The following is a 13,349-nucleotide window of genomic DNA, read 5'->3' as shown; positions in this document are numbered from 1 at the left end:
TATTATGAAGTTCTTGCCGTGTTCTGATTTGATGTCCATCAGAGCCAGTCAGGCAGGGCATTTTATTCCCCATATTGTAGAGGAGATCAAGCCTGTAAGTGGAGGAACTGGAATTTGATCCCAGATTTGTCTGACTCTAAATCGTATATTTTTTGTTTTTGTCTTGGACCTCAGGAGTAGTGTTGATTGGATCATAATCTTCAGTTCATCAATCTGTTACCAGTCAGTAAAGACATTTTTCTTCCTCTCACCCATAGGCAAATATTTTAATGTGTTTGATATATCTTTTGTCTTTACAAAATGCATATTGTATCATCCAGTTCATGAATTTTACATTTACATAGATGGTATTATGTGTCTAATGTGAGATTTTCCCACTTTTCAAAGCTGTTTGATGATTTAAACACCTAGCCTTCTTTTCATAAGTTTTGTGAAGAAATCTTCCTTATGGTGTTAATACTTTTTGGCTTTGTAATTAGAGAGGTCTGAAACAATTCCCCATCTTTCTTTTTGCTCAGGAAATATTGATAGGATTATTTGTCCCTGAATGCTGTATGTGATTCTAAGTTACATTTGTTTTTTTCTTTACCATTTGGTGGTCAGTGATTACTTCTCACAGATATTGGTGTGTCTGAGCATTGTGGCTGCTTTTTTTTTGAATTGAAATTTTTTATTGAGCCAATTGTAGACTCACATACAGTTGTAAGACATAATACAGAGTCATCCTTTGTATACTTTGTTTGGGTACAGCTCCTTTTTTTTGCTTCTACTTTTATATATAGGCTGGGAAGGGCGATAGACAAGCTTGTTAGAAATGTCAAGTAAGGGCAGCCCGGGTGGCTCAGCGGTTTAGTACCACCTTCAGCCCAGGGCCTGATCCTGGAGACCTGGGATCGAGTCCCACATCGGCTCCCTGCATGGAGCCTGCTTCTCCCTCTGCCTGTGTCTCTGCCTCTCTCTCTCTCTCTCTGTCTCTCATGAACAAATAAATAAAAAATAAAAAAATAAAAAAAAAGAAAAGAGTGAAGCCAGGGCATTCTCTTGTGAATGTAATCCATGAACTTTAGTATGTGGGCTTTTTTTTTTTTTAAGCTGCTTTTTTCTTAAATTTTTAGCATGTGTTTCAGATGGTGGTGAAGTTATTATATAGCTGAGTTCTTTGTAGGTGATATGATTCAGTGTTTCTTTGAAAATTGAAAGTAATTATACAAAGGTGGAATCTTAAATTTTGGTAATGATGAAATATTTCTGTGTATGTTTTGTTTTAGGTTGTTTCACGAAGAAATCCAGAGGATGTCCAGGAGGTAACATGTTTACACATATGAAAATTTTATTTTATATATTTGACAAAAATTTAATAAATGCTTTGTTGAGAAAACTAAATTGTTAGTATGTCTGTCTTTGTGTTTATGTGTTTGGAGGTTATCCTTAGCTCACAAGACAGTAGTGTAAGTTTCTTATTTCAGACTTACTAAGTACATGTTAAGTTTTAGTATGTGTTAAGTTATACAAAGAAGAATTTAAGGAATTATAGTGCTGTTTAATAATGTGATAATGTTTTTGATAACTAACATTTGTAAGATTTTAGTATTAAGAGTTCTTATCTATTTCAAAATCATGATAACTTTAATAAAAAATGAAAAGTATTTGGTAACTAGTATTAATTTTAAAGGCCATAATAATAAATTTTGGATTCCTGTCTACTATCACTTTTATATTGAGTTGACATGTTGACACTTTGGAAAACTGTTTTGGCTATAAATGTCTGTTTCTTTTCTAAATTTGTAGTTCTTTTCAGACTCTTTCTCTCTAAAATGATACCAGCTTATCGTGTTTTTGCTTGAAACTATGGAATTCTTTATTTGTAATTACTTTGTGCTTGTTATATACCTTTGGGAATCCTAACTGAGGAGCTTGCTTGTTTTAACGTTTTTTGATTTACTTTCATGTTGGTACCTGCTCATTTACATCAAGATTAGAAGGATATGTGTTGGGGATTTTTTTTTCTTACTAAAAGTGTTTTAAAAGACGTAAATTGACAGTCTTGATTCTGCAACAGTTTTTTCCCCCATTTGAATTTTAACGTCTTTAGGTGGAGTATGTATTTTCTAACAAGCCCCACTACTCTTTATTTAATAAACCTGGCTTGATCCATACATTTAAATTGATTGTTTGGTACTGGTTGGTTTGAGTGTGTGACATCAAGTTTAGACCATATTTGAACTTTTATACATTAGCATTTCTGCTATATTTGATCCAATATTTGAGTTCAGTGAAACACAATTTTAAAAGATTTCGTACTGTTTTTCTCAGGGGCTTTAAGATATTTCATTTTTCCTTCTCAATAACCAGGAAGAGAATATTGTAATATAGTTATTTGGAAAGAAAAGGATATATCTATTTCTGTATCTGTATCTTTCCCAAATGGAAGTGAAAATAATTTGCACCAATGTATAAAGTACTCTCTCTACTTAAGTGTCTATTGGTTAGTATGAACTTTCTTTAGAATTCTTCTAAGTATGTTGAATTAACAGTCAGTACAGGCTGTTGTGCTGTTAAATTAAAGATGGGTTGTGTTTCCTTTGAATACATTGTCTGATTGCTCTGCTGCAGTTTGTAGCTTGATGTTCCCGTTTTCCAGGGAGAATCCTGAACCAACCTATCCATGAACATACTCTCTGCCATTTCCTTAATCCTTTTTTGGGGAAAACTCTTTTATAATAACAACTGTTGGTGAACCATTCATCAGAAAACTCTTGTAAGTGTCCTTTAGCTAGATGATTGCATGGTCCTTTGTTAGAAATGGTATAAAGATTTTAAAAAATGTCTTCTGTCTCACCGGCTTCTTGAAATATAGAATAACCTTGAAATTGTAATACTCTAGCTTCTCATGTATTTCATTCAAACATGGGAATTCTCATTTAGGAGAGAAATTTGCTACCTAGGATTTGTTTCTGTTTCCTTTTCCTTTTCCTTTCTTTCTCCTGTTAACAGATTCATTTAGGTACTGCTTTAGAATTTAGTCAGGCTTCCCAAGAGCTATTGAGGATTAAAGATGTCATGTTAGTTTAACCAAATATAGGGCTAATAATATGCTATCCTTATAAAACCAGAGATGTTTTGCTGGTTTTCTTTTATAGATATGTTTGAACACCTTGACGCATGCTACCAAGTAGCAGTGTTTTCTTCCTAAGAATGCTGAAATACTCACATGGAGTAAATAATTTAAAATTATCCAGAATTTCTTTTACAAAATTTTATCCTTAGAAATTCCCTTTAAATTTTTATTTATTAAGAGCAGCATGGGGTGGGGTGCCTGTGTGGCTCAGTTGGTTAAGCATCTGCCTTTGGCTCAGGTCATAATCTCAGGGTCTTGGCATCAAGCCCAGCATCAGGCTTCCTGTTTAGTAGAGAGCCTACTTCTCCCTCTTCCTCTGCTGCTCCCACTGCTTGTGCTCTCTCTGTCAAATAAATTAATAAAATCTTAAAAAAAAAAAAAAAAGAGCAGCATACATAGGAAACTCTGAGGGGAACAGCAGCAGTTAATGTGGTCTTTCGTTCAGTAGATTTTCTAAAGCATGAACACCTGAAGAAGGGCAAAGAAAGAACTAGAGATGTTGTGCCCTCCGTCCTGTACCTTTTTAGAAAAATAACCTATAACTCTGTTTCTCTATAGGTAGTAGATTTCACTGATGGAATTTGGGAAAAGGAGAAGAACTGAAATAGAACTTTTCTATGTATCATGTCAGAAATCTGTTAAGTCCTTTCATAAATAAAATAGTTTGATAAAAACCATTTGAGAACACTTAAAATGTGTCAAGATAAAGAAAAGGCTCTTGGAAAAGGGAGAAAGAAAATATGTAAGCAAATATGGTAGTGATGCTTGGTATAAGAAAAGATGATCCAGCAATTTTAAAATACTGTATGAGAGGACAAATTTAATTGAATTAATTGGTTTTGCTTATGGGATCTGAAGGTTTTTGCTATCATTAAGTGAAATTATCTGAAAAGAACATTTTTTGCAAAAATTATTTAAGGATGTTTTTAATGAAAGTTAAGCTTTTACTAAATACATATATGATTGTCACTGAATTTTTTTTAATTTATTTTTTATTTTTTATTTATGATAGTCACACAGAGAGAGAGAGAGAGGCAGAGACATAGGCAGAGGGAGAAGCAGGCTCCATGCACCGGGAGCCCGACGTGGGATTCGATCCCAGGTCTCCAGGATCACGCCCTGGGCCAAAGGCAGGCGCTAAACCGCTGAGCCACCCAGGGATCCCTGAATTAATTTTTCATTGAGGAATTCTATACAGAGTAACTTTAATGAATATGAAATTTCTGCAGGGATTGGTTCAACGGAACAGTAGTTATACAACTTTTTTTTTCTAATAGGAAAGAATTACCCGAGAATTTCTGCATGCGTCTTTTGGGACTTTGTATATAGTCCAGTTATAAACATCGGTACTGCTAATGTAATGGAAGTGTGCTTTTGTTTACTTTTCCATTTTGAAGATTTCTAGAAATGTCCAAGGTTAAAGGAGTACAAAGAAAAGGAGGCAATAGATGGTGACACTTGGTGATGCTTTGGTTTCCTGCATTTCTTAAGGGTTTATGTTTATTCTTAGATATTTGATTCTGTAGTTCTTGTGTTGAGAATAAAGAGAATGTGAATGAATAAATTAGGCATGATGAAAAAGTTTTACCTTGGAGGCTCTAATTCTTACTCTGACATACTATATACTAGTTTATAGACCATGTTGTTATTATTGTGATTAAGTTACTGACTTTTTTCCCTTAAGTTACTCTGCCTTTATTTAAAAATGACTTAACTAGAAATTTTATCTGCAGATTTGTTTCCATGAGCTACAGTCTTTTGAATAGCTCTCATGTCTAGTTTATAATGGTTTTAAGAGTGGCGTTTATCTTATGTAAGGTTACTTTCACAAGCCCATCACCCATTTCTTCCTTAAGCCTTTGGCAGCGAGGTACCACCACTATTTGATCTATTTTAGAAATATAAAAATAGCACTTTTTTTCTCCCATGACAGAATTATTGTCATGTATCAAAATTAAATATTATAAAGAAACAAAAAATATGAAAATTCAGGTCATTTGTAATCTCACTTGTCTTGAGAATGTTTACTTTTCAGGTGTTGGTTTGGCTTTCTTAGTTATTCATTCTTTTTGCTCTTTTGCTGGGACTGTTGGTTCTTTGTTACCAGCTTTTGTTTCATTCACTTCCATTTTAAAATAAAGTCTTTTCTTCCATCCAGGTGGTCTGTCTCATGGCACAACCCAGCTTCTTAAACACTTACTTTGCACTTGGTTTCCTCTTCTTACTTCTGGCTGACCTCTCAGCATTAAGGTTCCCCATCATTTTGTCCTTAGACTCCTTGCCTTGCTACAAATGCTAAGAGAGCTTTCTTGAGTGATTGCCACCTCTCTGTGATGATTCCCAAATGAATAATACATCTTGCTTAGTTCTCACTCTTTAACTCCAAATCTGTGTCAGATAGGTCTAAAATTGAATTTTGTTCTTAAAAGTTTCCTTTCCCTCTTTCTTTACCTTAGAGAATGGGCACCGCCATTTGTCCAATTGCAAAAGCCCAACTTCTAGTGATTATATTTGGCATCTCACTCTCCTTTTAAAAACTTCATCCCCAGTCTTGTCTCTCTCTCTTTTTGTTGGTCTAATCATTACTTGCCTTCAGTATAGGTGCTCCTTTCATAACACCCTTGGGCTTCCCTTGTCTGTATTAATCATACCATCTTGTGATGCAGTTGTTATTGTGTTGGCTTGTTCTGCCCAACCAGACTGGAAGTCATGGAAGGCAGGGGCTGTGTTTCTCATTTCTTCATCCTTTGTGCTAACACAGAGCCTGGCACAGAATAGAGACATGAAAATACTTGTTTTGGTGATTATTTTTGTTGTTGAGTAAATGAATAAAAGGAAGCATCAGAAGGAAGCAGTTTAAATTAATTCATGTTATAATCTTTTTAGTCTCCTAGAATTGTAACTGTAGTAAAAACAAAAAGCTCATCATGGTAGAATTTTTGGTAGTATGATAAAGTTTAGTGAAGGATTTCTTATATCCAGAGAGTAAATTTTTTGACAAGAGTCTCTTAAATCCCACTAGATTACCTGCTTGGCCTAAGATTTGCTTATTATTGTTAGCAGACATTCTATTGAGTTTGTTAAGTGGGGCAATTAGGTTTTTTTTAGAAGCAGAGGCCCTAGTATGCCAGGTAATGAATTTAAAACTCAGTTTTACCCTATTTTGTGGAGACTAAGGGGCTGAATCAATGATATCACAGTCATGTGTCAAGTCTGTTTTCTTTATAAAAGTTTTTTTTTCTAATTTAATCTGATTAAGGTTAAAAAGTAATTCAAATTGGGCAGCCTGGGTGGCTCAGTGGTTTAGCACCACCTTTGGCCCAGGGCGTGATCCTGGAGACCCGGGATTGAATCTCAAGTTCTGGCTCCCTGCATGGAGCCTGCTTCTCCCTCTGCCTGTGTCTGTGTCTCTCATGAATAAATAAATAAAATCTTGAAAAGAAAAAAGTAATTCAAATTAATGGATGTAAACTTTTATGTATTATATAATCTAGATGACTTATTTTCTGTTTGAAATACACTAGTTTTACCGGTATTTAGGATTCATCTTGTCTTAAATCCTTATTATTACTTTAAACTAAGATTTGTGAAATAAGATTTATGAAATGTTAAGGTTAATTGCTACATAGACATTTCTTCTTCAGTATTATTTAGTTTATCCTTTTAGGCAAAAGCTGTGTAGGTACTTTATGTTTAAAAGTTGTTCAGGAGTGCCTACATGGCTCAGTCAGTTAAGCATCTGATTCTTGATTTCAGCTCAGGTCATGATCTCAGGGTGGTAAGATCAGGCTCTGCATTGGGCTGTGTGCTCTGGGTGGAGTCAGCTTGGATTCTCTCTCTCCCTCTCCTTCTATGTGTCCCGCACCCCCCCGCCCCACCCTGGACTTGTGCATGTCCTCTTTTTCTCTAAAAAAAAAAATTGTCTAAATTAATTTGCATTTATAAATATGCTGTTTCTGAAGTAGAATATGTATTTTGACATCTAGCTCATTTCCAGGCCAATCATAATTGATTTTTGAAGAGGTTAAGTGGCGGTTTAGGTGGTATAGACCTTCTTTGTACCAGGTTGAATATTTTTCCAAGAAAACAGTATTTGTGTGAAATGAAATTTAATAAGCAAAACAGAAAACTTAGAGAAAGAGTTGCTGCTTTTTATTTTTAAAATAAATATTATTATTTAATCTCAGACAGTTAGCCATATTGGTTAGAACATATATTTATTTGCCTTTGCATGATAATTTTGGGCACTTTTATGAAAATATTTTTTGTTATTCAGATATCTGAACCTACGTAGTTTCACTACGAGATACACATTTGATTTTTCTTTTTCTTTAGATAATCGTATGGAAGAGATACAGTGACTTTAAGAAACTACACAAAGAACTATGGCAAATTCACAAAAACTTATTCCGACATTCAGAATTGTTTCCTCCATTTGCTAAAGGAATAGTGTTTGGTAAGTGATTATTTTGAAATTGTGATTTTAAAAAGTGCTGTTTGGCTAATTGTGTGTATATGCTGAACCCTGAAGTACTGTACAATGAAGTCAGGTGCACTTATTAAGATCATTCACATCATGCAGCAAGCACTTGAAGTTGTTTTTTCATGTTCCTGGTGTAGGTTTGTTAATTCTGAATGCATTTACTCTTCCCTTCTGTGAAACAGCACAACTTCAACTCCAGCCAGTCAAGCAAATTAAAAAACCCCCAAAATGTAGGACATGATGATGAGATGATATTGAATTATTCTTATAGTTCTGAAATTTGGGGATTTTTAAAAGTTACATTTTTTTCTGACACCTTCCTTATAATATGAATGGTTATAGTTTGAGGCACACAGCCAGGCCAGATGCAGACATTTTAGAGTGGTGTTCTGGATATGTTATTGATTGAGTCACAACTGTTCGATTCATGGCTTCACAAAATTTTAACAGAAAACTGAGTCACAGAGATTCCTGGTACTCTGCTCTGCTTGCTCTGTGCTGCCAGCAGTGTGTGTGTGTGTGTGTGTGTGTGTGTGTGTGTATGTGTGTGTACCTCACCCTCTAGCAGATTTTGTTGCCAGTTCCTATCTGCAGCTTTCTGCCTTCTACTCTTGGCATGCTGGCACCATAGTAGAGAGTTTCCTGCTTATCGTTCCTGGCCTGCAGGTTCTTGTCCATCAACTTTGGCCTTTCTGTTATAGAACAGCTTTGGCTGGAGTAACCCAGCTAACTTCTCTCATTTAGTGTACCAGACCCACACTATCTCCAGTGAGATGTAAACTCTAGCCTTGGGAAGGAGGTGCCCCTTCCAACAATTGCCTTTGTTTCTCTCCCTCAACATGGGATATTTCATAGAGTTCTCTGCTCTTGCCTCTTAGTAGTTAATCCTGTGCAAATAGTTAATAATTCTTTTTTTTTTTTTTAAGATTTTATTTATTCATGAGAGACACACAGAGGCAGAGGGAGAAGCAGGCTCCTTTTGGGGAGCCTGATGGGGACTTGATCTCAGGACCCCGGGATCACGACCTGAGCCAAAGGCAGGTGCTCAACCACTGAGCCACCTAGGTGCTCTAATAAGTCTTTATAAGACTTTCCCTGTACAAACTGCTCTGTGGACTCCATTTTCTGGCTGGACCCAGGCTGCCACAAAGACCACTATCTGGGCAGTAGATAGGCTCATTGCAAGTTGCTTCTAACATAGTTTCAGCAGCTAGTGTCAGGAAACATGATACATTTCTGCACATTGGGTACATTATACTTCCACCCATATATACATTTGCATACATACATATTTTTGTGATTTATACCTTTATATATAGTACATCTACTATATTTTAGAATTGCTTATAATAGCTTTTGCCAAACAAATATTTTTTTTTAAAGAGTTATTTATTTATTTATTTATTTATTTATGATAGACATAGAGAGAGAGAGAGAGGCAGAGACATAGGAGGAGGGAGAAGTAGGCTCCATGCCGGGAGCCCGACGTGGGACTCGATCCCAGGACTCCAGGATCACGCCCTGGGCCAAAGGCAGGCGCTAAACTGCTGAGCCACTCAGGGATCCCCGCCAAATTTTTTATATTCAGTTCTATTCCTGCCCCCTCTTCCCCCTAAGATTTTGGGTTTCTGTTCTTGATTAGAAATGTCTTCTAGGGCTGCCCCGGTGGCGCAGCGGTTTGGCATTGCCAGCAGCCCGGGGTGTGATCCTGGAGACCCGGGATCGAGTCCCACGTCGGGCTCCCTGCATGGAGCTTGCTTCTCCCTCTGCCTGTGTCTCTGCCTCTTTCTCTCTCTGGGTCTCTATGAATAAATAAATAAAATCTTAAAAAAAAAAAAAAAAGAAATGTCTTCTAGTTCCTCATTTTTGAGGAAGTTCTAAGATGATTTTTAGAGCTTAAAAAAATTCTTCTTAATACCCATGTGGAATTTATATTTGAATGGGATGCAGGATGATACTTCATTTTATGTTTCTTTCGGATGGATAGACATCTATTCCAGGATATTTATTAAGTCATGTTTTCCCAATGAAATTGATACCATCTTTTTTTAAAAAAGATTTTATTTATTTATTCATGAGAGACAGAGAGAGAGAGGATGAGAGAGAGAGGGAGAGAGAGAGAGGCAGGCAGAGGGAGAAGCAGGCTCCATGCAGGAAGCCTGATGCAGGACTCAATCCTGGGACTCCAGAATCACGCCCTGAGCCAAAGGCAGATGCTCAACCGGTGAGCCACCCAGGTTCCCAATACCATCTTCATTATGTATTAACTTTTTATACATTGCCACTAATTTAAAGTTCTTTTATGGCATTTATTTATTCTTATAGTAATACCTATTTCTATGTCATGTTGGTTTTTGTGCAATGGCTTTAGAGAGTATATTCTGATATCAGTTGTATTTCTCATTGACACTGGAGAAATTGCTGCCTTTTAAGATAGGCCTGTAATTCCTGGAGCTTTTACATTGGTAATTCTGAGAAGCCACTCCAGTTACCCATCTATTGCCACTTTGCTTCAAGTCCCTTTCATTTTCTTTTACTCATTAACGGATTGTATTCTAAGTATTTTTCCTTTACAGTGAGTATGCTGTTCACAGTAGAGCTTGCTGGAGGAGGGGCATTGCAGGAGGGTAAGGGGCTTCTCTTCTTCCTTCCAGTGTGCTATGGTTTTAGTTTTCTTTTTGTTCCTACTACACTGTTGCTAGAGGCATGTGCTTCAGCCACACATCTAAATACAGTCTACTGACAAGCTTGCATCCCTAGCCAGTTTGGTAGCCACTTGGCTGAGTACACCAAGGCACCACAGCCCTAGTGGACTGGGCTTCTGACCCTCTAACTGCCTGAAGGTTGTTTCCTGTGCCCTGGGGACACTGTAGACCCCAGACCTCATTGCCCTGCAGGTGAAAAGGCTCCTGATGCCCTGTCTTCTCTGCATGCCTGTCTGCCAGCCCTGGCCTGCCTTTACCCCTAAACAGCTTTCGTAACACATTGTGTACCCAAGGCCTGGTGTTGCCTTGCTTATGAGTGGGCTCCCAGCACTGTGATTCCCTCTTGTTGCTTGCCTGATAGTCTTGTCCTTTTGAACTCTGTGGGGGTTTTTCTCTCTTTCCTGGCAACCATAGGCCGCCTCTGGCCTAGGGAACCCATCTAACTTCTCTCCCATCCAGTGGTTACAACCACATCTTCTCCAGGAAGATCCCAATCCCAACTTTGGGGAGGGGTTCCCTCTTCCAGGTTGTTCCTTTGGCACTTTCTTTTACCCTGGGGGTATTCCTTAGAATTTATAAGTTAACTGTTGTTGAATAGTCTTTGTATTAAGCTTTCCTTGCTCAAATTACCATGTGGATTTGATCTCTGGACTGAACCCTATTGATGCTCTCTTTAATTGAGGAAGAATTATGGGTGATTTGAAATTATCCAATCTCCACCAGCTTGTAGTTTACCTGGAATAGTGATTTCTTCAGTCTGATTGTAGCATCACGGTATTCCCTGAGCTTTACACTTGTTTCCTTAGGATATTTTGCATGTTTCACAACATCTTGAGATCTGGGGACAAGAAACAGCCCCCGTGGCTCAGCGGTTTAGCGCTGCCTTTAGCCCAGGGCGTGATCCTGGAGACCTGGGGTCGAGTCCCACATCAGGCTGCATGGAGCCTGCTTCTCCCTCTGCCTGTGTCTCTGCCTCTCTCTCTCTCTCTCTCTCTCTCTCTCTCTCTCTGTCTCTCATAAAAAAAAAAAAAAAATCTTAAAAAAAAAAAAACAGATGCATGATAGTATAGTAATATCAATGGCATTTATGCCAGAATGAAGTGGCCCTCAAAAGCTTGTTGCTACAATTCTTTAATTTTAACAAATACTTAATATTAACAATTTATGATATATAATGATATCTTGAAATTTAAGTAATGTTGAGAGGTATCTTGGGTTCATAATTACAGAGGAAAGCATTTGTATTTTCTTAGGTGAAAAACAAGTGAGGGATGTGGACAACAGGTTAGTAGCAGTAGAACCCATTAGTTTTGATGGTACCATCAATTCATTTTGTTCCCCTATGAAGCATTGGGGGATCTGTAAACTCTTGTTAATCTTTGCATGCTTTGGCCTTTGAGCTCAGACATTCCATGGTATTCACATTTCTGGTGCCTTCTGTTCATTGTTATCCTTACTTTTTTTCCTTGACACTTTTTCTTATTAAAGTTGTAGTTACTTTATGTCATTGAATCTACTGCCTCATTTGATCGTGGTTCTGCTGCTATTAATAGAGTCCAACCATAATTATCCAGAAATTTTATAACACATTTAATTCAAGAAATATTTTAAAAATAGGCACTGTGGGTATGGTGATTCAGCCTCTGTCTTCTGAGAATCTTAGAGTCTTGTATAGCTGAAATAAGCATCATGATCTAGAAGTTCTGTAAAGGGAAGTGCTTTGATATGACATCCTTACTGTCAAGTTTTTAAGTTTTGTGACACTCTACTTTTTTTTAAAGATTTTTTTATTGAAGTATAGTTGACATATAATACGATGTTTCAGGTGTACAACATAGTGATTAAACATTTACGTACATTATAAAATCAATATAATGAGGCTAGTTACCGTCTATCACCATACAAAGTTATCGCAATATTATTGACTATATTCCCTATGTTATATTTTACTTCCCTGTGACTTATTTATTTTATAACTGGAAGTTGGTACCTCTTTATCCCCTTCACCCCAACCACCATTTTGTTTCTCTTTTGTTTGTTCATCTCTTTTGCATTTTAGATTCCATATGTAAGTGAGATTGTACTGTATTTGTCTTTCTCTGTTTGACTTATTTCACTTATATAATATCTCTAGGTCTATCCTTGTCACAATGGCAATATTTCATTCCTTTTTGTGGCTGAATAATATACCATTGTGTGTATATGTATGTGTGTATATACCATATCTTCTTTATCAATTCATCTGTTGAAAGACACTTAGGTGGCTTCCATATTGAAATTGAAATAAACATAGGGATGCATATATCTTTTTGAATTAGTGGCTTCATTTTCTTCAGATAAATACCTAGAAGTGGAATTGCTGGATCTTATGGTAGTTCTATTTTAATGTTTTGGAGAGCCACCTTAGTGTTTTCCAGTGACTGCACCAGTTTACATTTCCACCAAAAGTTGCAAGAGGATTCCCTTTTCTCTCCGTCCTTGCCAACACTTGTTATTTCTTGTCTTTTTGAGCCTACCCATTCTGACCGATGTGAGGTGATATCTCAGTGTGGTTTTGATTTGTGTTTCCCTGATAACTAGTGATGTAGAGCATCTTTTCATGTGTCTGTTGGCCATCTGTTTGTCCTTCTTAGAAATATGCTTATTTAGATCCTCTACTCACTTTTTTAACTGGATCATTTGATTTTTTGGTGTTGAGTTGTGTGAGTTCTTTATCTATTTGGGATACTAACCCCAGTGACACTCTATTTTAACTGTGAAGATGCAAATAATTAAAACTAACCAGTCTAGGAGTGTTTTTTTTTTTTAATATTTTATTTATTTATTTGAGAGAAAGAAAACCTTGTTCATGAAGGGAGGAGGGACAGAGGGAGAGGGAGGAGCAGCCTCCCTGCTAAGCAGGGAGCCTGACACGGGGGCTCCGTCCCAGAATCCTGAAATTGTGACCTGAGCTGAATGAAGTCAGAATCTTAACTGACCGAACGACCCAGGTACCCCCACTCTGAGGAATTTTAAGAATCATGCTTCTAAACGCAGAAAGTAT

The 13,349-nt window shown here is 36.9% G+C and overlaps 1 protein-coding gene across 4 annotated transcripts in view; it reads left to right on the top strand.

Annotated features, from left to right (window-relative positions):
- The window catches only part of RPS6KC1 (ribosomal protein S6 kinase C1), a 179,985-nt gene that overhangs the window by 14,356 nt on the left and 152,280 nt on the right, over positions 1-13,349 (top strand). For all 4 annotated transcript variants that reach the window (XM_077902148.1, XM_077902147.1, XM_077902145.1 and 1 more), the window contains 2 exons: positions 1,269-1,304; positions 7,454-7,574. In XM_077902148.1, the coding sequence (XP_077758274.1) occupies positions 1,269-1,304; positions 7,454-7,574 (157 nt within the window). The remainder of the gene's footprint in view (positions 1-1,268; positions 1,305-7,453; positions 7,575-13,349) is intronic.

The sequence above is a fragment of the Canis aureus genome, chromosome 6 (assembly GCF_053574225.1).
Source record: "Canis aureus isolate CA01 chromosome 6, VMU_Caureus_v.1.0, whole genome shotgun sequence".
NCBI classification, from domain to species: domain Eukaryota; kingdom Metazoa; phylum Chordata; class Mammalia; order Carnivora; family Canidae; genus Canis; species Canis aureus.
Note: the sequence above shows the minus strand (reverse complement) of the source record. Positions and strands in the feature narration are given on the sequence as shown.